Genomic DNA, 26,754 nt, shown 5'->3' with positions numbered 1-26,754 from the left:
ACGAGAGAATAAGACTGAAATTGATATCAAAAATGTAATCTATTCCCATAAAGATACTGGTGCCAAGATTGCAGGAGGAGTATATAGAATAGTATTTTCTGACATTCTATTTCCAGAAAAGTAGAAAACTTTCAAAATACAGATTTCAAAGTATCCAAAGGCATGAGGAGGAAGACTGGAAGAAACACACATGTTGAAATCCCAGCCGGACAGAACAGCCTGACAGCAAGCTGAAGGCAACCCCACTCCCATTAGCCAACATGCCTGTGCCAGGTCACAAAATGGCATAGAAAAAGGAAACAGAAACCAAGAAGTTATCAAAGATCCTCAGAATTGGTTGATAAGTTATCTGCAAATAACTCTGATAAGGAACCAAGGAAGAGAGTGGTGTATGAACACGTAACAGCGGCAATTCACAGGCTGAATTGCTACCTTTAGCTGTCATCTCCACACTCACTCCTGCCTTCCTTTTTTTCATGGCACTTGGAATCCCCAAATCCATCAGTTCCTGCAGGGCAGAGGGAGCAGCACTGGCTCAACCAGTGACTCTCCTCACTGCTCACAGAAGTTAAGAACAGCCGGCCTCTGCAAGCGAACACCTTCTGCCTCTTACACGCTTCACTGCCAAATTGTTCATCTCACAGACAAACAGGAACTGGCTTTTATGCTTGAAGGGTGTTTATGTCTTGCATAATTTATTTGAGGTCCTGTCCTGCTTACAACAAGCTCAAGAATAAGCCCTTACATATATTTCAAAAGGTAGAGGGTCCAGCTCCTCGTTGAGGAGCTTCCCTGGACAGATGCCCTGTCAGAGGGTCAGCAGGAGCCAACCTCCCTTTTTTCTTCTCTCTCTCTGGTTTTCACCCTCCATTCAGTGTGATAAGAACTGCAGAGTCCAGCAGCCCATGGACAGGACCAGAGAGCTCCCAGACAAAAGGGAAAGGACTCATCCCCCTTGATGAGTCCTTGCCAGGACAAGAGGCAACAGGCAGAAACTAATGCACAGGAAGTTCCATCTGAACACGAGGAAAAACTTCTTTACTTTGAGAGTGGCAAAGCACTGGAACACACTGCCCAGAGAGGCTGTGGAATCTCCTTCCCTGGAGATATTCAAACCCTGCTCGAGCAGGGGGTTGGCCCAGATGATCTCTAGAGGTCCCTTCCAACCCCAACCAGTCTGTTAAGTCTGTAAAACACAAGATGCAGCTACAGGAGTGTGCAGGTGCTGAGTCAGCACTTCCCATGACAAAACTCATTGCTTCAAACAACACCCTGACCTACAGATCCACATCAGGTCACTAGCCAAGACAAAGCTGTCATTCCAAACAGAGCATAAAGCTTGTACTTCATGCCTTTAAAATGTTTTACTGTATCAGCATCTTTGCTAAGGGATATTTTAATGTAGATACACAGTTTGAGTACATAGGGCACGTGCCACACACAATCTGTCCACAAAATAGCTTTTAACTGGCTAAACAAATTTCACCTAGAAATGAATTCACACCTTTAGATTTGTCAAATAATTTCCACTGCAACCCCAAGGTGTGGGTAAAATCATCCACTCAAATTAATTCCTAAACTGTGGAATGTTATCCTGATACATCATTTACTTGAACAGCAGCAACTGTGAGTGTGCAAGTACTGGATTTTAATTATAAAGAAAAGAAACAGAAATAAAGAGTAATTTTAATAATGTGCCAAATGCAAGTAAGTTTATTTTCATGTGTTCACAGCAGGATAATCTCCTGCTACTCAAGTATATTGTACAACGGGTTTACTATCAACTCGGAATAAAGATGGACACTGTTTTCTGCATTTAAGTAGTCTGTCTGGATTTTTGCTTCTCATTTACTGGAAAAGAAATCTGATCCTGCTTCCGGAATTAAAGCTTCCCCTGGGGTTAAACAATTCACACAGTGATGATTTCCGAATGCTACTTGCACATAGTTTCAATTACGTAAGTTTTATTAAAGGTCAGGTCTGGAGTCCTGCAAGGCCTTTGACACAGTCCCCCACATCAACTTTCTCTGAATTGGAGAGATATGGATTTGATGGATGGACTGTTCAACAGGTCAGGAATTGGCTGGATTGTCACATCCAGGGGGTAGTGGTCAGCAGCTCCATGTCCAGAGGTCAGCGGGGTCCCTCAGGAGCCTGTAATGGGACCAGTAATGGTTAATAACTTCAGTAATGATATCAAGTGCACCCTCAGCGAGTTTGCAGGTGACACCAAGCTGAGTGATGCAGTTGACACTCCTGGAGCACGGGATGCCACTCAGAGAGACCTGAGCAAGCTCCAGAAGTGGGACCACGGGAATCTTGTGGCATTCAACAAGGCCAAGTGCAAGGTGCTGCACCATTCTCTGATTCCATGATTTTAAGTTTCTTAAAAATGCTGAAGCCAACTTACAGACATCAAAATAATAAGAGATTAAATACAGACAAGTTAACCTGCCTAACTTCAAGCCTATTATTATTATTTATGTGATCACATATGGATTCTACCAGTGCTCTGTGGTTTATGAAACAGAACCAAGCAATGCTGATCACTTGTTCACATGTGGTTTCCATCTATGTTTATTTTACGGGTATTAACCTGAAATTGAGTCAACACAGAAGAAAAACAACAAAATCAAGTATTTTCAGAGGCAACACAAGCCTGAGTCTCGTGAGAGCTGCTGTGCTCTTGCAGAATTTTAAGATACATGCACACGTTTTACCCCTTCTGTTGCTATTTCCGTTGTGCACGCAAAAGGGAGAAATCAGCTTCACAGGGAAAATCACGACTTTAACTGTCACTGATACAGAACAAATCGATACCCACCTAATTCAGAAACAAGGTAACAGATAGGGTCGCACACTGCAAACTTCGGTACCACAACTCCCATCTCTGCTGCTTTAGCTCAGAGACAGCTGGCAGAGCACAACAGAATTTCACTCAACAGACACTTGAAAGCAAGTGGAGACCACCACAAGCTCCCTCTCTGTGCATTTCTCTATGGGAACACAAAACTGCCTTCAAGAAATCAAGCATCAAACAGATCCAATGACTCGACTCCACTGTGTCAAGATAGCAGGGAAAGAGTGGATAAACATCTAAGAAGCAATTTGTATATTGTACCTGCAATGAAACAGGTCTCAGAATCATCCTTTAGTTCCCCACCCCCAACTTGGTACCGAACCAATTCAGGCCCGTGAGGGCATTAGAGTGAAGCAGAGGGGTCTGAAGCTTCTGGTCCACTCAGTTACAGAACTTTGTGTTCCACAGAAACAGCCAGTGACCTGTCAAGAGTAAATCTGGAGAGGGCACATGATCCAAGTGCATTGTAGTCCTGAGACTTGCTGCCCACCTTGTCTCAAAATAGCACAAACTAATCTGAAAGGCATTTGAAAATATGTGGATGTTGGGGGTAACTTGAATTTACAAAAGTAATAGGAAAAAAAAAGGTTTAGAGAAATGTGATTTTTGAATTGAAGCTGCACTTTTAAATAACCAGCAGTAACAAAAACAAGTGACTCATCTTAATTATCACCAACAGGCAAAGCCAAAACAACAATGGATTCACAGTTGTGGCTAAAGGACATTAACAGTTTGTGAAACACTGTGTGGAAACCCAATACTTGTGGTTGAAAAGGCTTCACTTCCACAGATGATTAAGGCACCTTCAGCACAGCTGTAACCATACACCAGAGGTATCTTCTGTACTTCAGAAACCATTTCTGAACTCCAGGACAACATTCCCACTTACCATGTGATACCAGCTTATTTCAAAAGTCAGGATTTGGGATTTAAGCACCACTGGTATAATTACACCTGTCAGTGTCTTTAACCCACCAAAGATCTCCCCAGTCTTCCAGGTGCACTTACCATGACAGAATGAAGCTGCTTACAAGATTCTTGGGTATTTTCATGCAGGAAATATGCCCTAAATAATGCCAGTTTAACAGTTCTCATACACATACAAATTAGCTGTTTGGAATCATGTGCTCCTCTTTGGTTGAATACATTCATATCTGCTACGAAAAATATGGCTCTATCAACTCCTTCTTTATGAGCTCATTCTAAACCAGTGATGTGACAGTGCAAAACTACTTATTTTCTGTTTCATCAATAAGTAATTCCCTCAAGCATTAAGATGTGACATAAAATCTTTTACTAAATTGAGCAATTTCATTAAGTTTTCTATAAAGAAAGCAATATACAGCATGAAATACAAAAGCTTTTCAAGTGTGCCAGGGAATTTCACTGAGAAGGTAACAAACTTTGCAAGCCACAGGCCTATATTACACATTTAAAACATTGCCTGAGATGTTAAATAACCAGAGAAACAGTTTTACATAATATGATTTAACATCTGTTGTTCGAGAACTCAAGAGCAGACGTTTACTCTTTTCTGATTAACGTTAGCAACTTAAAAAAAATAAGAGACATTCTTCTGATGACTGAAATACATTCCCAGGGGGAATTCAAGCACCATAGTTCTTTCCACAGAATACCTCCAAATAAAGCACAGCCAAGCATTGCCTGAGAGATGAAACACCAGAACTCAACAGAGCAGAGATTCCCACTTCCAGCATTTTACTTTTTCCTGCTTTTGAGGGAGCTGTTGCGAACTCTCACTCTCTTCTGCACGGAAGAAGCAATCTTCAGAGATGCCTTCTTTGTGAGGGACCTTTCCACAACTCTGGGTTTCCATAGCAACAGCTGAGCATCCTCTCCACCCGTCAGCAGAGACTCATCCGCCAGGTTCCAGCAGAAGGAGCGAACGGTGGCGGAGTGGCCCCCGCCGAGGGTCCCCACCAGGCTCAGCCCGTCGGTGCCACAGCTGATCAGATGGATGTTTCCTGTGGAGGTTCCCCCAATAAGGAAGAGTTTCTCTGCCTTTTCGTGGTACAAGCCCCCCACCATGTAATGCAGGCTCTGGTTTTCAGCGCAGACCGAGTCTCTGACATCCAGGACACGCAACAGTGTTATTGGTTCCTCGGTGTCCAGCTGAGCCGTGTCCCACCAGCAGAATCCCTCATCGTGTGTCAGGCAGTAGACCTGTTTATAATCTCTCCCAGACCAGCCAATAAAACTCACTGATGAATCTGAATTGCAAGTTGATATCAAAGCATCATCTTCGTTATCCTTGTTGATGTCAAACACATTGACCAACCCATCAGTTGACCCAGAAACTACCAGATTGGGTTCAACAGGATGAAAACAGATTTTAGTGATGTCATCATTGTGACTTTCAGAATAGACTCCCAAGGGCTCCTTAGCTGAGCTGGCACAGTCTGTAATGCCTCTTGCATCCCAAAACACCAGAAATGTGTCCTGTTCAACTTTTTCTGTCCCAGCACAAATGATGAGATCACTGCAATTGATATCAAAACTGATGAAAACGTTGGAAGGGTATCCACTGAATACCTGCACAGGTTTCTGAGTGGCTGAACGAACATCCCAGCACTTCACTGTACCGTCACTGCAGGCTGAGAACACCGCGTTGTCACACGCGCGTGCAAATCTGACCCCACTGAGTATCCCGGGATGGCTGCTGTACTCCCTCAGGAAGTGTAATGTTTCCCTGTTGTAGACCCTAATGGACTTATTGGAACAGGAAACTGCCACAAATCGACTGTTTTCAGACTGAGCAGGTCTGGAAAGGTCGATGTCCAGCAGGTAAGCAGGTTCCTCGCTCGGCGCAGAGCGCTTGGCTATGCGCAGGCTCGCGAGCTGCTCCTCGACCTTCTCCACTGCAGCCATCTCAAAGGCTGTTCCCAAACTTGCCAGAAACCTGGAATAAATAAAATCCAAGGAGAGTTTTAATTATAACGTTCTGAATTAGTATTAGCTTTAAAAGTAGGTATGAAAAAGGGTCTCGCGCAGAAGTGATGGGTGAAGCCAAAATTCAATTGCCCTCATGTCCTTCCCCACCACAACTTCATTCACAGACCAGAGAACAGGAAAGGGCTCCCCGAGTTAAGGAGTTCAGTCTCTCATGTCTGTAAGCACTACACCAGATAATCCCCTTAACAGATTAAACAGCCTACCTGTGAATCCTAGGAGAGTCACTTAGCTAAATTTGCCTTATTATTTTTATAAAGTAACGTGATGTTCTCCACAACTGGGAACAAAATGAAGTCATCACCACTACCTGAAGAGGAATAAGTTTTGTTCTAGGAAGCAGAGCCCACAAATAGCTGCATCAGTACAGCTGCAGGAGAGTTCTTAAGTGAACTTCTGTGCTGAGGGACGTGCACAGGGGAGGCAGAGAACAAGACCAAAATTACACAGAACTACAGCCTGAAACGGTCTGATGAGATAATTTTGCAAGCATTTAGGTGCCCAATGACGCACAGAAACACCTGTCAGCATATCAGGGACCACCTAAACAGGCTACGTGACATCAGTGGAATTCACTGCAATTATCTTTGCCTCTTTCATCAATTCTCCCAAGAACCTCAATGTTTTCTGAGCCTCCTATAAAACCACATAACACTGGCTTTTAGTGCAGCTGATAAAAATCTTCTCTTCAGAGGCAATTCTTCTCTAGCACTACTGAACCCTCCTAGAAACCCAAACTATTTCAGCCATGCACATAAGTGCAAACTTTACCAAGCAAAGCCAACATTAAACAATATGCTCTTGATCCTCTCACACATTGATTCACTTCTAAAATATGCCCTTAAAAAGAAAAAAAAAAAGTGCTCCTTTCTGTAACACAAAGGAAAATTCAATTCTGTAATTTCAGTAAAGGTTTCCATCAAGTCAGAGTCAGAAAAAGCACTGAAGCATTTAAATTTTAAAGAGATATTTGCTACCACGAACAATACGTGGTTTTAGTGACTTCACAAGCTACAACCATTTTTTAAAGGAAGACGTAGGTGGGGTATGTTAAGCACAGCCATCCAAGAGTGACTTCTGTTAAAATCACAGGTTCAATTAGACCACTCTTCTGTGTTTAAAAAAAGATCAAAACTCAAATATTGAGGGAATCACAGCAGGTTCTCAGGGGTCAACACTCCAGTTACTACAGGCACGAAATGACCCTTCTGAAAAAAAATCCAAACAGAAATGGTGTAAAAATCAGGAAGACCCAGAACGCAAGAAAATATTCTCATGCCTTCCCAGCTGCCCTATCATCAATTTTTCTGCAAATTCTTCAGGCTGGAGTTTTAGGGGTGGAATGTGCAAGTTTCCATGCATTACTTGTTTTAGTAGTAATTATTTTAATTGTCCATGAGAGACTAAAAACAAAGGAAAAGTTGCTATGACAAAACTGCATTCTGGTGTTGTTTTTTTTTTTCTCCTTGGTGTTGTTTGTAGTCTCAGGCTTTGCTTTCCCTCCTCCAGTTTGGTACTCACAAATATTCATGACACCATGTGACAGAGGAGCAAATTCTTAAGAAACAGCTTAAGTAGGCACACATAAAAACTTAATTCCCAAGTCACAAATAATCTCACTAAGCGATTTGCCTCGGTAATATCCTGACAATGAGGTCCCCAGGTTAATCTTCTACATCAAAGCAACCTTTCAGAGCACATCTACAAGTCATTTTTGCCACAAAAAGCAGACATCCTGTGGAAACTCCTTTCCCCTCTGAAGACAAGAAGTTCAACATGTTTTCTGGCATTACCCTGTGTACAGCCTGCCCACAGAGCTTGCTCCTTCCTTACTTTCCTGGGTATGTCCTCAAATGAAACAAGATTTTACTAGAACTATTACACAAAGCCAACTGTTCTCAAACGCCGTTTGCTACACTGCTTAAACACAAAACTGTTAAACTCCCATGCAAATGAATAATATAAATTTTAGAAATAAAACATTTTATTGTCATTAAGAAGGAAAACTTCTACTTAATCCAATTTACTGAAGAATTACAATGGAAGCTTCAATTTAAATACAGTTTCAAACACACATGCTTGAGGGTAGAGAAAGGAGTTTTTGTAAAACAGCTTTCCTGTAGAGCTGTGGTGACTAAGAAAATCAGGTTCTCTCTGTAAACTTTTTGTAAGAAAAATGTAGTTTTCCAAGCTGACCTGAATTTTAAGCTCTAAATATTCAGGCTTTTTCTACTCAAAAGGCCAAGTAAACTCAAACAGACATGTTCCTGACAAATGTCATCCATTTGGAAAGCGAGCTGCAGTTGTTTAAATATTACTGACTTTGATAGAGAATATCATTCAATGAGCAGTTTCTGCAACACTCATGTCAGAGCTTTTACTGCTGGGGAGGGTGAGGGAACTCTACAAGTACCCAGAAGTTCATTCAGATTTAATAACATTTTTTGAGATACAAAATTAGCCCAAGACAGCTCTTAAGCTTTTACCCCAATTGACATAAGCACAGCTATTCTGAAATTCCAGAAAAAGCTGTTCATGTTTTCAGACAGAAGTGCAATTTCTATCATCAGGAAGCTGGAGGGTTCAGTTTTCAATTGTATTTCCACTGCAACAACTAAGAAGCCTTAAAATTGCATTTGATGACAGCCAGGTTTTTGCTAAAAACTCGGTAAAATGTCTGCCCTAGTAAGAAAGTCTTCAGACTATTATGAAATTGTGATTGAAGGTTATATAAACAATTCATGCTCAAACTTCAGGGTGTAGCTGCCAGCCCTTCCTTTTCAGAAGGGGAAGTCACTGTTGTATTTTGATGGGAATGTTTAAATGGCAGGAATAGGATCTGTGTTAAATTTATGAGACAAATAGGAAACAATGGTCTTCCAAACACAATAGAAGATAACTAAGCATTGGACTGCAGCCACCTACAAAGCACATGGTCCTCTGCACTGAAGCACTTTTAGTTTAGCACTCCTTAAGTTCAACAACAGAGTTATCTGTTTTGTTCCTGCCACAAAGAATCCTTTGGCAAAGTCAGTGTCTTTGAAACCTGACATACTGTGGATATAGCACAACAGCCAGTTGTGATGATCTGTGAGGAAAACTGCTCTTGCTAACGTGACAAACTCCGACACAAAGACTCTGTAGGGCACACAAGTCTGTGGCTGAAGGTGTCTGGCTATGGCCAGTCACTTGTGTTTGGAAGAGAGGTCATCACCCATCCTTGGTCATCACCATTCCTCATATGGAACAGCTGCACCTTTCAGCTGCATCCACACCTGCACCCCCTGAGCAAGACAAAGCCACATCTTACAAATTAACCCTGAAACTTCTGTGTCACTGTATCTAGTCCTCTGGTACTACCCTCATGTGATCTGCTCTATGAATTAATTTCACAGTTACTTGCAACCCCTGCACATTCTCCTGGATATCACAACTCCCAGAAAAGCTTCTTGAAGGACACTCAAAACTCATTACATCTTGGGAACTCAGAATAAACATAGTTGTCTGAAATAACCTAAAATATTTTGACCTCCAGGGCATCCTACAAGGCTCCTCTAAAACAGAAATAAGCTCAATGTTTAGAACAGCAGGCACAAAGTGGAAGTGATGCCAAAGAGGCAGGACAGGATTTTCAGATGCCTTTGTTATGTGTTTCTCACTGGTGGAGTGTGGAAACAAGCACACAGCCAAACTAGAAGCAAACCATTTTGCTGAAAGCAGCCCTTTCCAATGATGGAGGAATGAAAAGCAAGCACCTATCTGCACAAACTAAACATTTAACATTGTCCCAGCACATACTGCTGTGCTGTTTGTGCAGCCTCAGTTCAAGCCAACAAGCTTGAGTCTTCTTCTAATCCAGAAAGTTTTTTCAAAAGATAAACCAGGAACTCAGAAGTTATTTTCCTTCTCCTTTTAGTGGTGTACAGAAGATGCTGCCAAATTGCACAGTTCTCCTCTCCAAAAGGGAATGTTAGCTCAAAAACATACAGAAATATAAATTTACCTTTGAAAAATACAGTGGAAAATGTGGAGAAATGGCAGTTTCTCAAAGATTAAATCAGCAACGTAAGAGTAACTTACGAGTAGGAGGGCAGAAACACGTAATAAAAATGAAAACAACCTGTAGTTTTGGCAATCCTCTCCGAAGAGGTCAAATACCAAAAATAGCAAAGGATCCAAACAGCAGCAGATGAAATCTTGCACTGTTCTTTCCTACTACAAACGATACAAACAGACCCTCCCTTTATTTTCACAACTATTACATGTTCGAGAACAGAGACTAAGAACTGAGACCCGGAGCTCTGGGCAGTGGGAAGCAGCTCGTGCACGCAAACCTGACATGTGGTCTGCATTTCAGAGCAGAGCTGCCAAGGCGGGGTTGGCCGAGGAGAACACATTAGTGCTCCACTCTCCACTAATGCAGGAGCCTGCGGAGACCTCTCCTCACTGGCACCACTTCCCAGCACAAGACGGATCAGCAAACGACCTGAGCACTGAGGGGAGACACAGAGCACCCCTCGGGAATGCTTAATTTCTCCAGGATACACACTCCCAGAGCTGGCTGTGTTGTTTTACCAAAGCAGAGAGATAAGGTGTTTTTCCAGCATTCCCACAAAGCCGTTTTTAAGGCGGAGAGAAGAGCATTTAGTCATCAGGCAGGAAGGGAATAAGATGCACGAGAGGCTACGCTAAAGTGCAGAGACAAGATGTAACTGCCAAGAGAATTATTTCATCCTCTCAAATCAGCTACATCTCGTTTCCAAATGTAAAGCACAGCAAGAAAGAAACTCCATGTAATCCTTCATTTGCAGCACAGAGAAAATTATATCAGGAGAGCAGAAAGGAGGAAAGAGATAAAACACTGCAGCAACAAAGTCTATGGGAAGATCAAAAAAATTAGGTCTGCCAAGCTACTTGCCTTCCATGAAATCAATTCCTACCCTCCCACCAGTACTGACCTCAGGGGTACAATCCTGTTCAGCAACAGGAGAGAGGAGCTGTAGGTGGGAGACAGAACCAAGGAAATGGCCTAAAACAACAGTATTGGTTGGACAGAAAAAATAAGAGTCAGAGGTAGGAGAGAACAAAGGGAAAAAGGCCCAGGTGCCCAGTGCTTTGGGGTTCAATAATCTAAAAAAAAAAAAAATTAAAAAAGGAAACTACAACTTTTGTGAACTCATCTTTTGGGGGCATAAACAGGCATTCACATCAATACAGAAACAAAACCTCTTTTTGAATATTATACTGGACATCCATAGAGAGATCTCAAAAACAACTTTTGAGTTTGACCAAGCACGGTTTTAAATGCATAAATCATAAAAAACACACATTCAATATGTTTTTGTGTGTAAGATTCTCTATTTCGACTGGAAAGATCTATCCTGATTCTGCATCCAACCATGGAAAATATGGTGAAAAGAGGAGAGATTTAGAAAATTTAGGCATGCCTTCAGAGCCAAATTGCAATGAATTAACAATCAAACTTGAGTTACTGAGAGCTTATCAATATAAATTCTTAACCAAAAAGATGGCAAAAATCTGCAAAGGACCCAGAAGACAAATCATCAGAAGAAAAATCTAAGTGTGGAACAACCCAATGTACAAACAAAAAATTCAAATAAGCTTGAAAGCACTACACAAAACTATAAAAATGGTCAAATTACTAATTTTGGCTTCAAAATTGAGGCAAAATTACTAAAATCTTATGCTCAGATAACTAAACTACCTTCTCTAGAACAATTTAGGAGACCCTGACATAGAGCATGGGAAACATAATTTCTATTTACTCCAAGGAGCTGTGTCAAACAATATTTCAAACATATTGAGAATCTTCCTTTTTCAGTCTTCTCTTTTCATCCAGTTCCTTGCTGGTGACACAGACCCACTAACAGAGGAGTCACAAAGGAAGCTCTGCCACTGAAATCCCACCCTGCCACGAGCAGCTGGACCCAAGTGAGAACTTCCTTGGAGGGGGGAGGTTTCCTCATAGTGACCTCACCAGGCAGAGGATGCGTCCAGGTGTGGATAAGGTGGTCATCCAATAAAGGAGTAATAAGAGGATAAGAGATGCTCTATTTTACTCTCATGGCTATTCTCAGATCAAGCTGACAGAAGCTGCAGCAGAAGCAATCCTATTTTATACAGGCAGATCCGAAAGAGTCCCAGGCAAAGGGTAAATTACAGAAAGAGATACTGGGATATTTATATTCTCAATTATATATATTATCTTTTTTTTTTTTTGGGTAAAGCATACTGTATTTATAAATGGTCTGTGAAAGCTGATCTGTGCCTAAATTGCACACTCACAGCCTCTGAACAGGTAAACAACAACTGCTGCATCCTTGGATGGATTCTACAGGACAGGAAAACTATCCTAGTGCTGGGCCCTGGCTTTTGCACTGAGCAGGCTCTGAGATGGGGGTCAAATATGAGGTTTGTGCCCCTTTCTCCTCCTTCTCCCCTGTCCTCCCAGGCACAAACAGTGCTCAGCTGACCTGTACTCCAGCACACTAATAACGTGTGGGGTGAGGCGTCCAGATCACCCTCTAAAAGAACAGTACACATCTACCAGGGCAACCACGACCAGCTGTGACACTCTCCTTGTCTCCAACAACCACCTCCTCCCACGAGGGGATCCAGGATATCTGTCAGCACCTCCACCACAAGGAACAGAAGGTTGATGGTGTGTGCCCCCAACTGCTCCAGAAGATTTCACTGTCCCAGTTCTACACAAACACCCAGCGCTCCCGACTCCAGAAGATGCCAGACCACTCACAGCCTCAGGACACAGCACCTCTGTGTGCTGGTGTCTGCCTGCAGTGGAACCACAGCCTTCCAGCCAACCCACTGCAAAACTTGAAGAGAATCCAAGTCTCAGCCTTCTGCACTTGTGCTTATCTCATCAGACCACAGAGATCACAGAAAAGTCAGTCATTTCCTTTCTCCCGTGAGCACCTCCCACCGTACGCATCATACTGACACGACTTTTTGTAACCACAAACTTGGGAAAGAAGATACAGAACTAATCAGCCTCTCAAATAACACACAGACAACAACTGCTGGAAATCAGACACGTAGGGCACAATGTTCTCCTGTGTGTAGTATTAAGTTTTTCTCCATTCACACTTCCACAAGACAGCCATGAGCAGCTCAGAGAAGGTTCATGCCTTTCTCTGAACTATTCCTCACACACCTCCTCGTGTTACAACAGCACTTTCTTTTGTTAAAAGGTCCAACAGCTCACTCTCTGACTTGGCACTAGAGCTGAGCACCAAGATGGTCATCTCACAGATAAACAGCTTTATTTCTGTCTTCCTTATCTGAGTGCATTTGAACAAGAGCCTGGCCGACAAGCAATTCCTGGTCCTGACCGTGGCAGAACAGCTCACTGAGCATATTCCCACAGCAAGGTGCAACATTCACTCTTTACTTTCTCAATCAGGGAAACAAGGACAGTATTTGCCCAACCCAAACAAACATTAGTGTACACTAACACTAGTAAGTACAGTCAGCAGCAGACTTTCAAAAGGAAAAGCCTTGTTCTGAACATCTACACTGCAAGATAAAATGCAAAAGTCATAGCAGGAGCAATGCACCTGCAAATTCCACAGTTAAAAAGTGCTCCGATGCCCTTTCAAATTTGGGATTACAGGAAAGGACTCCAAGAGCAATGATTTTCAGGGCCATTTTAAGCAGAACAAAACCATCACGTGAACGGGCAATCCCAACAATCCACCCTACAGAGAAAGGTGAAAGGAAAGAATTACTTATGCAGCTGCATGAATAATTTAGTGACTCTGAAACAACACCATTTATTTCCTTCATTTAGACATTGCCACTTGCTACCAACATCCTCATATAAAAGAAACCTGGAAATGAGTAAGAAGATTCTTCCCAAATATTAATAAATTTTGCTGAAAATCTTCCAAATAATTTGTTTCTACACCACAGGAAGCCTGGGAAATTTCAGCCTAAATTTAGCAGCAACCATAATAAAAGGATATAAAGTAACTTTACTACAGTTGGAAAAATAGCTCCTACTCCCACACACTGGTGCCAAAATACCTACAATGGCATAAAATGTTGTATTTACCAGAATATTTTAGAAATTCTTTCACAACAGTAATTTAGCTTAGGTACACTTCATTACCAGAGCTCATTCTTCAAATCACAAGACTATTATGTTTTCAAGACTCTTTTCTTAAAAACCCTACCCTAAACCTGTTGCTGGGGAACAGGTAAGAAGATATTCCCCTACATGTGCAGTTATATATACAACACACACAGCATTTGTGTGCTTGGCAATTTTGAACACTACTCTAATATCACTGCCCAAGCAACTGTCTGAAGTTCCAGATGTACTGCACAGGCACAAACATCTGTCAAGCCTAAGCAGGGGAAACAACTTCTCCTCATTTCCCTCATTTGCTCCCCCAGAACATGCAGATGACTAAGGTGTCTTTGCCAGTGATATCCCTACAATATCCATTTTTTATATTTATCTAATCCAGAACATCCCCATATCAAGGTAATTTGTCAGACCCTCTCCAGTTTCAAAGCAACAACAGAAACTGGAGATCTCTGTGTGCCCATGACAGTTCAGAGACTATCAGTTTCCAAAACATGCTCTTTGTGCACAGTCTGACAGCTGGAGGCTCTGATGAATCTTATCATGCCCTAAGCTCAATTTTCAATGCTTTGTAGCAGACAGAAGGAATATATGTCATTTAAGTGACAACAGAAGGATGGAAGAGGCTGAAATAAAGGGTTGCAGAGCTATGTTGACTCCATCCTGTTCAAGAGAATTTACTTTTGAGTATCCATAAAAGATGCTAAGGAATCAGGAATGTGCACATTGAACCCATGCACGACATTCTCTTCAGCTCTTTGCTTTCAAGAGCCTTTAGACAGTGCTTACACTTGAACCATACATGGCACTCCAGCAGCAGCCTCACTAATGCCATAACAGACAAAAAAAAAAATCAGCTTTCCCTTTTTGTAACACCCAAGTGCACAGTGGTTTTCCACACTGCACTGAAATTCAACTGCTTTTTCACTCTTAAAGTGCTTTAGGACTCAGTCCTAAGAAATAGAATCGTGAAAAGGAAGGAAAGAAGGAGAAAGTGTGCAGGTATTGATACTCCAGACCTTCTGATCCAGAGATCTTCTGCATGCAGCAACACAATCCCTGCTGACAAATCATCAAATCATAACAAAAACTGTATGTTTTTGTTAGCACCCATGAACCCCTAAGACCTGTGTGGGGAATTTATTTTTCTGAGATCCACAAACACCTTTCCAACATCTTCAGCAGCTTGTTGCCCCAAAATAAGACATGGCTAAAAAGCAAAGTTGAGAGCTTTATACATTTTAATAGCCCTGCTCTCAATCCATGTTTGTTTTCAATGCTTCAGTAAACCCATATTTCACAGGGTCATAGCAGGCTCCCAGCAGTGCTCTTTGCTGAGGTCAATCTCTTGATATCTAAGCCATAATCAAGGGCAGAGAAGGAAGGGTTAGATGATCCAGGTAATGGACTGTTTATTTTACAAGAAGTAGCTGGATGCTTTGCCTTGTGTAGCTTGGCAGAGACAGAGACCGAGAGGGGATACGATTACTATCTACAAATACATCAAAGGAATAAAGGCTGAGGAGGGAGGGGAGCTGCTCAAGAACAATACTGGCATGAGAGTTTAAGAGTATAAACTGGCCATAAATAAAATATGGAGCAGAAATTATACAGTTTATCTTACGAAATACTTTCCAATTAGAACAGTGGGGGCAAAACCTTTAAACTGCCTTCATCTGCTTTTATAACCCCGTCAGCCTGGCACCCACCACTGTCCTTGCACAGCAAGGAACACAAAAATAGGAAGGCAGACTGAGAAACAAGCAACTCCGAGATAAGCTGGCTCATTATTTCTTCATGGAAGATACCAAGTTGCCGGGCAGACAATAGCAAGACAACATTTGCTTATCCACAGCAAAAGCAGAATTAAGACCACAGTAAGAGGGCATCTACCTGCTCAGAGAGAAGGCAACTTCCAGCTTAAGGCAGCCTCCTCTCTCCATCACCCCGGAGTTGTCGGGATAACAGCCTAAGGGCTTGTGCCCTTCCACACGGCCACACCTACTTGCTGAGGCGGAAAATCCCGAGAAGTTTGGGACACGGGAGTCGGGGGGGGACAGAGGAGGTTATTCCGCGGGTGTTATTCCGCACTTGGCTCCATCTGTAACGCTGCTGATGCCTTTGAGAACGCACGCAGGATCACTCTTGAGGAGAAAAGACAACGCAGAAAGAGTCGTGCCTTGCAGAATATACCATCTAAGGAGTCTTTCTGCCGTGCCTTTTGCAACCGGACATGCCTGTCTCATATTGGCCTTTTTAGCCACCAACGCGCTTGCAACAAACGTGGGTAGAGCCCTTCCCAAATCTTCGTTGGCGAAGCCCAGCCATGAATTCCGCCCTTGGCCACTGGATGCCGCCAGTGACCGTCACCCGGAGCGGCTCAGCCGCGATTCACATCACAGCCCTTTCCTCATTACATCTTTATATTGCTCCACTACGATTACTCGGTTACGATCAGCTAATTGTCTCCTTAACAGAGCGGCATCCAAGGAAACAAAAAAAAAAAAAAAAAAAAATCAATCTGGAGTGCGAGGCAGAGGATAAACACACAGCCTGGAGCACTGCAAAGCATGTTATTAAGGTACTGATATTTTTCTCATCGTTTTAAGAGCCTCAGTTCCTCGAATCAGACCATTAATCAAAAAAATCACAGCCTTCGCTTAGAACTGTCTAGCACCAAAAAATTAAGAAGGAAAAAACACAGCCAAATTCAACTACACCACAACTTCTCTTTCCGATCCGTCAGAGGTTAAAAATATACACACGTTCTCTTTGGAAGTCTCACTTTGTGACTTCAAGTCAGAGCTTTTTATCTTTCAGACTTCACGATAATGCAAGATGAGACTCATATTTCCATGCATTGCACCTACTGGGAAGAAATGACTTGTGTTTGTATTTGCTCTTTTAGCATCCAGCAAGTCCAAAAGAAAGAGTCCAAAAAACTCAACACTAAATTTTCCCAAGGAGGAGGGGTGAACAAACCAAACCCAACAACTAAAAACCCCTTCCCCTTCTCAATCTCATATCTGGCTGCTATAAACATTCCTGAAGCAGGAACATTCAATACATATACATGGTGATCATTACCAAAGACAAGAAACCACTAGAACTAAATTTTTCCTTAAATCTGTTTTTTCTCCCTTTCAAAACTGAGTCATGTACTTCCTTAGATATTCTGACAGACACAAAAATCTCCTTCATAAACCATATAAAATCTTGAGTAAGTCAGGATTGCTAACAAAAGACCTGTTTCTAAACAAGAATTTTTGCTTTCACAACTATCTCCTCGTCCCTTCTGATTGCACAAAGAAGTAATGACACTTAATTCCAGCTTTCTCAGTCATTCCCATGACAACAAAGATACACAAATTATTATTATGAAAAGATATATGAAGCTTCCTATTCCAGGTACTGCCAGCATATAACTTCTTCTAACAAGCAGTTTGCCAATTTTAGTTACATGCTTGGTTGTCTTTTCACCAATTTCACTGCTCAGCAGTTGTACAGCACTTTGGCATCTTATTTTTAACAAGACTTGAAATAATAGGTGGGGGAGGAAAAAGAAATACTTCCGTAGTTATGGCTGGATGCAGAGAGAGGTGCAAGTCAGAAGTTGCTTATCAACTAAAAATACAAAAAAAAAAAAGAGTAAAATTCCACTGAAGAAAAAAGAAAGAAATAGCAAGAAAGATTATTAACAAGACAGAAAAACAATCATTGTACTTTAAAGCTAATTTTGGTTTTCAATAAGTTAGTTTAATAACTAAGCATAAGAACTATGAGTATCTTAATGCACTTGTTTTTTCACAGATAAAATTCAGTTGCTTTATTAAACAAAATAGTTTTAGTTCATTCATTAAGCTTTCATTTAGCTGGAAAACTAGAGAATTAAAAAAAAAATAGCAAGTGCCCTTATAAGGCCACAGTGCAGTCATCTAAAACAAGTCCCAAGGAGCAAAACAATAGGGTTTAATAGGGTTTAGATTTTAAAACACTTTCATTCCTCTATCTGCTGCAAATTTAGTCTGAAACTAAACATTAAGGTTACCTCAAAACATTTCTCAATAATACAAAAAGTGTGATAAAAACTAGTTATGAAAACCTGATAATACTGACGATTTGCAAGAAGTGCCTTCAGATAAAGGTGAAAAAGGGAGATAAATTTATGTCTGTAAAGGGTATAAACAGCAATACAGATGGTTTATGTTGCAAAGGAGATCTGCCTTTATGATGTAATAGTCCATTAGGACTTTAACACCTGACATAAGAAACAGAATAAAAACACAGGAGATGGAAAAGAGTTCATAGGAAAATATGAACTTGTTAAAATGAACAGCTGCACAATATTTGCTTCCTGACACTACTTGCAAAATATTTTGATTTTTGAAAAGACTAGAATACCCTGTAAGACAAAGAAACAGGACAGAAAACACATTCTATGCTGGGACCTTCGCAGCAGCCTAATGGAATTACTCAGTATTTGTCCTGCAACTTCAGCCTGATTTTCTCAGAGCTATAGATTGGCTTAATTTCTTCTTCCATTTCTTCTTCTTCTTCTCCATCTCCTGCTTTGTTCCCACTGAAGTATTTTGTTAAAACTTGCATCAAAATATCAGCTAACGCAAAAATATATCATAGAACCAATTAATCCTAACTACTTCAATTTAATTTGAGGGCAATGTTTTGGCATCAAACAACCTTTTCTCACAGTCTAAAGCTTTATCTCCCAAAGAAACCATCTTCTCTACACTATTTCCCAGTCCCTCTGCCTCCCATTTACTTTGGAAGCCAATAAATACTCCCTAGTCAGTCATGTCCACAAGTTACCTCCACATATATTTAACTAACCAGCCCTAAATTAAATGCAGGAGGAAATAAGAGAAGAAAATGCACCAATAACAATTCATGTAACTCTTGGATTAAAGGAAAAGAGACAGTACAGGAACATAAGAAGGGGAAGAGCTGAGGGAGAAGTGAGTAGTGGGTCAGGCTGAAGGAGGTCAAAGGTATGTTTGAACCTGAACTTCCTAACCCCACATGGCTACAGGCAACACACTCTTTTCCTGCCTTTCTTATGTCCTCCACTGTCCATCCTGCACCTAAACTGTTTTCAAGTCCCAAAGCACAGTCATTTCCAAAACCTGGCCTTGCCAAGTTTCCAATTCACAAGTCTCAGCTTGTGATGTCTGGTGAGAAGCTGAGCCACACAGAAAATGTCTTTCACTCACCCAATAAAACCAAGTCTTAGATGTCTGCACAGGCAACTTGATATCAACACAGCTGGTCAGCATGGTAGAGCTGATCTCCCTCTGCTTTGCTTTCCCCCAATCCCCCATAAAAGGTCAGAATCCCATTATTTGTATGGTTCCAGTAAAAGCACAGCAAAGCTGCAGAACCCAGCCAGGAAGTGCTGCCAGCACGTAACAACCATCTGGTTTTACACGAGGCCCCCCACACAGTCAGGTACAGAACAGATCCTTGGGCTGCTCAGCAAAGGGTTCTTATCCTCAGGCCTGATGCAGTGAAAGAAAAACCATTTTAAGGAAAACAAACAAAAAAAAAAAAAAGGCTGGGAAAATTGGGATTGTTCAGCCTGGAGAAGGCTTTAGAGTGGCCTAATTGAGGCCTTCCAGTGCCTGAGGAGGCCTTCAAAAAACATGGAGAGGAACTGGAGTGACAGCACAAGGGGAAATGGCTTCAAACTGGCAGAGGGCAGTAGTTTCTCTAACTACTTTTTAAATCAAAAGTTTCTTTTCGCTGTTTTCCAAAGGGAATAAAACAACCAAACAAAAATCCCAACCAAACAAAAAATCCAAACCAAAACTTTAATTTCTTCTTCTAAGCGTTTCCAGATCTGTTAGTTTTTTTGTTTTAGGCTGTTACTCTTATTAATAAAGATCCCCACCTTCACCAAACCCAGGTGAGGTCAGCTGGTACTTACCTGCATAACTTCCTCATACATGTATTTTATTGAATCACAGAATCATTAAGGTTGGAAAAGACCTTTATGGTCATCGAGTCCAACTATTAACCCAGCACTGCCAAGCCCACCACATCTACTTGGTTTTTGAACACATCCAGGGATGGTGACTCCACCACCTCTCTGGGCAGCCTGTTCCAATGCCCGAGCACCCTCTTAGTGAACAAATTTTCCCTGATATCTGATCTAAAACTCCCCTCGTGCAACTTGAGGCCATTTCCTCTCATCCTGTCACTTGTTACCCGGGAGAAGAGCCCGACCCCCACCTGGCTCCCCCCTCCTGTCAGGGAGTTGTAGAGATCGATAAGGTTCCCCCTGAGGCTCCTCTTCTCCAGGCTAAACTTCCTCAGCTGCTCCTCATCAGACTCATTAGCCAATATAGCCCTAATTTTAACCCTGACAGCCGCTAATTGCCCTGTCGCTCTCATCTGCTGTGCCCGTGAATTTAGCAATACGCTGACCCAGTTCTCACGCCAGAAATCAATCCCAGCCCACTCCGTCCCAGACACAGCATCAAAGCTGCGGAAGAAAGGGTGACCAAGCCAGTGCCCACCCTCCATCCCCTGCCCGGAGTGCCCCTGTTTTGGGAGCAAAGCTCCCAGGCTTCGCTGAGTAACGGGATAAACTCACGGAGCAAGTCGAGTGTTCCGATTCACATCTCACCAGCGACACGGCACCGCCTGTCAGCAAAGCCAGAGACGCTCCAGCTCAGCCTGATGGGGAAGGAAAAGGCAGCGCTGAGGGCTGGCAACTCACCCATCATGCCCAAACATGATGTCCTTATCCCTGTGTCCCCAGTGCTCCTTACCCAGGGTCCTTGTCACAGCAACCCATCAGGGGATCCTTGTCCCGGGATCCTCGTCCAGCCCCCTCAATGATCCTTACGCGGGGTCCCTGTCCCGGTGTCCCCAGTGTTCCTTACCTGGGGGATCCCTATCCCGGTCTCTCCAGGGGGTCCCTGTCCCGGTGTCCCCAGTGTTCCTTACCTGGGGGATCCCTATCCCGATCTCTCCAGGGGGTCCCTGTCCCGGTGTCCCCAGTGTTCCTTACCTGGGGGATCCCTATCCCGGTCTCTCCAGGGGGTCCCTGTCCCGGTGTCCCCAGTGTTCCTTACCGGGATCCCTATCCCGGTCTCTCCAGGGGGTCCCTGTCCCGGTGTCCCCAGTGTTCCTTACCTGGGGGATCCCTATCCCGGTCTCTCCAGGGGGTCCCTGTCCCTCTTCCCCCAGAGCCGCTCCAGCCGCCGCTGCGTGCGCGCCCTGCAAGCCCCGCCCCCCGGGCCCTCCCCGCCGCCCTATTGGCTGCCCCGGCCGCCATCTTCCCTCCCTAGTGACGCACAGAGAGAGGATTGGTGCAGGCGGAAGAGGGGCGTGTCTGAACGTCATTCGCCGCGTGCTGATTGGATCTCTTGGGGAAGCCCCGCCCCGTGGCCGCCGTGCCTCACGGCGGGGTGAAGGAGCCGCCGCCATTTGCGGCGCCCGGCGGTGACGGCGCTGGGCGTCATAGCTGGGGGTGTCATCGCCCGAGGGTGTCATCGCCCGAGGGTGTCACCGCCCGGGGTGACAAGGCAGGGAGGGACCTTCATGGCCTCATGGCCGGAGTCCTGCCTGCGCTCGGACCTGCCCCTGGTTCGATGGCACCGAGCGAGCCTCGCAAAGAGAACGATGTCACATTGGGCGGAGCGGGGTTAAGTCACTCAAAGGCCAGCGAGGAAACGGGGAGTTTGCTCCAGAGCACATGGGATCGGATGTGGTCAGCAGGATTAGGGGCTGAATTTCCCTTTACAATTTACTAGCAGAAGCTGACGCTGTCGGTGGTACCTGTGGAGAGGCAGGTCCAAGGGCTGTGCAGGGGTGTCACATGGAGCTGCATCCTCCAGGAAAGCAGGAACACAGAGGGATTATTTCCTTTGAGGGGTCCAGACAAGGGAAGGTTAATTAGGGTTCCTTTTTTTTCAGCTTGCTGTTACATTTTCCCCAGACCCTTATTTTTCCAGTTAAAGTTCCAAACAGTATTTTTCTCCCCCCCTTTTTTTTTTTACTTACCATTTAATAGGCTGACACATCCAGGCTATTAGAAGAACAGCATAATTAACGTTTGCTTCTTATAACGTTTTACTTAATACTGCCCCAAGTTTTATAATTCAGAATTCTTTGTTCTGCTCTGAATTTACTGTTCAGCACTGACAAATACTGCATCAGCCCATAATCTCGGATGTTATTTAGTGATAAAAATAATTTGTATCTTTATTTTTGGACTGGTTAAAATCGCATTTGTGGTCTTTTCTGATAAATGCTGTAAGTTGTGAAAAATAATACTATCGATATCGATTAAAATATTTCTTGAAATTATTTAACATTTCCACTGGCTTTTTTTAAAATTAAAATCTAAACATTTGAAGTGAGTATAAGTTTTTCTAGCAGGATAAAAAAGAGCTTTATCTAAACCCAGGGATGTGGTCAAGTCACATGGACAACAACCACAGAGCAGTGTAAAAACCACAACTTGTGCCTCAGTTTAATGGCCACCCTAAAGCAGAAAATCAAAAGATACTTCAAAGTACTGACAATCTCAGTTGCCTGCCAATAGTATTGTGCAAAATTTTAATTAATTCTACATGCTCCAGTATATCTACTGTTATTTTTATTACTTCAATTTATGTAGGTACATAAATAATGCATGTGTTTATGTTCCTGCTGGCACAATCATCTTTCTGCACGTAAAGATTACCCTTCCCTGTGATCACTCTGCAATATTGTGAGAGGGACTACTTGTATCTCACAGTTGCATTGATAATTTATCTTGTTGCAGCTTAAAGTCTCCCCTCTAAATAGTTTATTAGAACCAGATATTTGTATTTGTGCGGAGTCACAGGTGCACAGGTCACTGAACCCTTTAGCCAAGCAGGTATCACCCAGGACAGACCAATTCACCAACTGCCATCAAAAAGTGCCTTTTTTTTTTTGTTTATTTTGGCTTCTTAACAATTATTGAGGGGCCATTTTTTTCCTGCATGGTGCACCGAACATAGAAAAATATCTGAGCACGTAACATCAAAGCACAAATCCCCAAATCACACCCTTGGTGTTTTCACAGTAAATACCTTCCCTCGCTGTGAAGTCTGATCCCACTGGAGCTGTCTCCCAGCACTAATCTCTGCTCACACCGATGACAGTCCTTATGAAGATTTCCAAACAGGAGGCCTGTGATTTCACTGCAGACACAATATGCACTATAACACTGTACTGCAAATGCCAATAGTACAATAATAACTTTAGTTATTAGTTTTTCATCTGAGTTCCCCAGGGCTGTTCGTGTTGCCACAAATTCATCAAATACCTTCTGTTCATTGTTCACGTGGTAAAAACAGCTGCAAGATCCGCTGGAATGACACAGTTGTACAGCCACGGATTTGGTGTCCAGCACTCCCAGACGAACCCAGCTGTATTAACAGGAAGTACCATTTTTATTTTTTTTTTTTGGTAGCACATCCAACACTGCTGAGTCACAGCGTATTGCTGTGACGTTCACCACAGTACGTGCACAGCAGATGCTCCGGAGATCACGACAGTTACTTCACAGACATAAAAAGGCATTTTGACAAAGGAATCTTTAAGAGCCTCACCTTGAAAGAAAGAGAAGTAGCCTAAACAAATCCGAGTGTCAGTGTCACGTACTCTAGGACCGAGGTCAAAAAACAGCAAGTTGCCTGGAATGAGAATTTTTTGCTGCGTGTTTGCATAAGAATACAACATAATTTGTGACACAACCGTCCCCAGCAACTTCTGCATGCTGCCATGATGCACCACAAATATTTTCTGCATCTTATTTTCCTTCAATGTTTTTTTTTTGCTTGGGTTGCACTGTGTGAGGTACAGGTCAGCCAGAAGTGTTTCTTCTCCCCCCTGCACTCACAGCAAAGTTAAAAAAGAGAGGGAGGATGGAAGAGCCATTATTTTAGAGTCATGTACTACACATAGCAAAGAAATAAATTAAGGTACCTAGATGTAGTTGAAATTACTTTTTGTAAGATGCCCCTTCATAAATAATGTTCGTAGGGCTTGATAATTCTCAGTGATGCTCGTTACACTTTTAACTGGAACTGTTCAGTTAAAGGCAATCAAATCAAGCAGTTGTACCCTAATTACTTGGCTACCCTGTCTTGTGTGTCAAGGCTAGTTTTGTGGCAGTATATTTTGGCCACCTATACCAACTTTTACAGTGTAACAATATGTAATTAGCTCGTATATGCATGTAGACAAAGTGTTACAAACCAGGGATCAATAAACATAATTCCATCAGCAGATTCCTGCTGCTGAAGCAGTAGAAGGTAATGTGCTTTGCTGGAGAAAGGGGTTTATTTTTAATATCTTTATAAGGTATATAGGTTTCATTTTCAATTCTCATCTCTTTGTTGGAGATTAGGGGGACAGAGAGTTGGAAAACCTCTATCAATCATTTTTTTGCATTTCTATCTGCAGACCTTGAAACAAAATGTAGAAATGAGGCAAATTTATTATGACTGATGATTATCAAGTTTCTGGATTTATAGAAGGTACTTTAATGCTTAATTGCCTCTTAGTGCTGAATAAGCATTTAATAAACCAAAATCAAAGGCTCATTTAAATTATATACTCTAATTACATAGTACAGTAAAAAGAAGTTTTGATTGCAAAGTCAAGCTGTTGGGTAAGGGCACCATTTTTTAGAGGTCAGCTCAGAGTTAACAGTACCTAAGTTCACAAAACCTAAGCTACCTTCCCACATCCTGCAGTAGGAAGAGCTGTGTCCATCAGCTCTTTGCTGCAGCAGTTCCCAATTTTAACAATGCTGCTGTTGGTAGCAGTGCTCACAGTTTCTCATGACCTGCACGGGGTGCCAGGTTAAGATTTTATGTTTGATCCTGTCGAAAGCAGAAAACTGGGCCAGGTGCTGTGAGCTCTTCCTCAGCCTCCCCAGCTGTTTCCTTTAGCTATTCCTAAAAGGCTGAATGGATGTTCCAGGCATGGTTCAGGTGGGAAAACAGACTGAACACAAGTATTGTTTTCCTGGTTGTCCTGGTGTTCATATAATGAATGAACACCCCTGCTAGGGCTGTACATGTTGAGATTTGGGGTTTAATTGGCAATTTTGTTAGTGGCAAGAATTCCCGATTCCTCCCTGAAGCAGAAAGACCAAACTGGGCACTAAAGCAGGAGACCCTCCCTTCCACCTCAGGGGTAGCAGAGGGCACCCAAAGAGCACAGTTCACTTAACCATTGCCAGTTGGTTTTGTATTTGTACAGAGGTGAAACAGGAGAGCCGAGCCTGAGCCATTCCCCTTCTTCCTGGCTTTTCCCAAGAACTCAGCCAACCACCACACGTGAGATTCACGAACAACAGGCCTGTTACAAAGCAGCTCAGATCTGCTACTTGCTGACTTTTGGGGGGCGAGTTCCTAAGAGAGTGGGTCTGTCAGTCTCCACACGCCGTGCACTTTTTTGTTGGGAAGGTGCCATCTTTAATTTTGCTTCGAGTTCTGTTCTTCTAACCCCAACTGAAACTGGCTGACACCGAGATCAGTTACAGAAAACTGTGCCCCCAGAAGTCCGAGCTCATGGGAGAGAGAGGTACTGGGCCAACAGACCAGATGCATATTTCAGAACTGCTGTTCATACGGTGTTTACATAACTACTGAAGAGGCTTATAAATAGTATATAAACTCTGAAATAGATGTTTATTTGCATTGACAAGAATGAAAACGCAGCAACCAGATGTTTAAAAAAGGTTCCAAGACAGGCCTGTTAAGTGAAAAGAGTCAAACCTGACCAAAAGCATTTTTAATTTTAATTTCAACTACACATTAGTGAGGTTAGTCAGCCTGACTAGTTAGTCCAGACACAACACCAATACTGACACACAGCCAATGCATCAGGAAAGAACTGAACTGCTGCTGCAAGGCAAGCACAGTGCAGTGCTAATTACCATCGGTATGAAATCAGTCTGAATGCCAGACCTGTTGACTCTGTGCTTTCATCACTGTCTTAAAGATATTGGCAACTTTTACGCCTTCAAATCTTATTAAAAATTATCAGAGAAAGCATTATGTCCCATAGACATCAGCTCAGAGGAAAATATTCCAGCTCTTAAAGCAGAAAGTGCCGATTTGAGTGAAAGCCTTATTTAATTTATAGTTCCAGCATCTGCAGCCAATCCAGTGGAGTCCACAGCAATGCCCACTGAGCAATCAGGAGCCATCACAGCATGAATAATGCTGTAAACAGTAAATCCCCAAAACCAAATGATTAAAGTACCTGCTGCACACAGTGGAGCATAGCTGACAGCCTCTCTGAATTTTCAGTTTAAAAAAAATCTTTGCAAGTTAGCAGAAATCTGGGTCATCATGTTCTGGAATGTAATCATTCTGTACGAGGCAAATATGATTACATCCCTTTGCCTAACAGCATGAGGTAAGCTATTGCAAAGGAACTCTTCATTACAGGCATTATTTTGGTAATCTTCCCAAGGCAGTTGTGGATTTGATTAGCCACCAGGACTGAACTCTCTACAGCAGGAATTACCACCCACATATGGATACCAGCATACCAGGAGAGATGATCAAACACACGATGGGTTAAATAATTCAGGGGAATTTTTTTATCTCTAACTGATATGGAAGCAGAATGTGCTTTCTGCTTATGCTTGCTAAACTACCACGTCAAATCAGCCTTACACACGTAAGGGGAAAAGAACTTTCAGGAAACAAACTTGGGGGTTGGTTTTGGGTTTTGAATCCCCCCACGAACTCAAATCTGAGACCACCTGCAATCAAACTTA

General features: G+C 42.7%; 1 protein-coding gene across 9 annotated transcripts; it reads right to left on the bottom strand.

The window, feature by feature from the left end:
• Positions 1 to 1,681: 1,681 nt before the first annotated feature.
• On the bottom strand, positions 1,682 to 21,214 carry WDR89 (WD repeat domain 89). Of its 9 annotated transcripts, XM_064659405.1 has the most exons (4): positions 20,747 to 21,096; positions 20,569 to 20,651; positions 18,061 to 19,471; positions 1,682 to 5,780 (listed from the first exon to the last, which is right to left on the bottom strand). In XM_064659405.1, exon 4 carries the CDS (start codon positions 5,747 to 5,749, stop codon positions 4,580 to 4,582), a length of 1,170 nt encoding a protein of 389 aa, XP_064515475.1. In that variant the 5' UTR covers positions 5,750 to 5,780; positions 18,061 to 19,471; positions 20,569 to 20,651; positions 20,747 to 21,096; the 3' UTR covers positions 1,682 to 4,579. The 9 variants fall into 9 exon arrangements, with proteins under 9 accessions (XP_064515475.1, XP_064515477.1, XP_064515473.1 ...); XM_064659407.1 differs by lacking the exons at positions 18,061 to 19,471; positions 20,747 to 21,096 and adding an exon at positions 21,114 to 21,214; XM_064659403.1 differs by lacking the exon at positions 18,061 to 19,471.
• Between the last annotated feature and the right edge of the window lie 5,540 nt (positions 21,215 to 26,754).

The sequence above is a fragment of the Pseudopipra pipra genome, chromosome 6, assembly GCF_036250125.1.
Source record: "Pseudopipra pipra isolate bDixPip1 chromosome 6, bDixPip1.hap1, whole genome shotgun sequence".
In the NCBI taxonomy this organism is placed as follows: domain Eukaryota; kingdom Metazoa; phylum Chordata; class Aves; order Passeriformes; family Pipridae; genus Pseudopipra; species Pseudopipra pipra.
This window is presented reverse-complemented; position numbering and strand designations above follow the sequence as displayed.

Coding starts and splice junctions, on each gene's coding strand:
- WDR89 (XM_064659401.1), bottom strand. CDS start 20,772: ATGGGTTGCTGTGACAAGGACCCTGG. Junction 5,781..20,746: donor TGCTGTGACAAGGACCCTGG/GTAAGGAGCACT, acceptor TATTTATTCCAG/GTTTCTGGCAAGTTTGGGAA.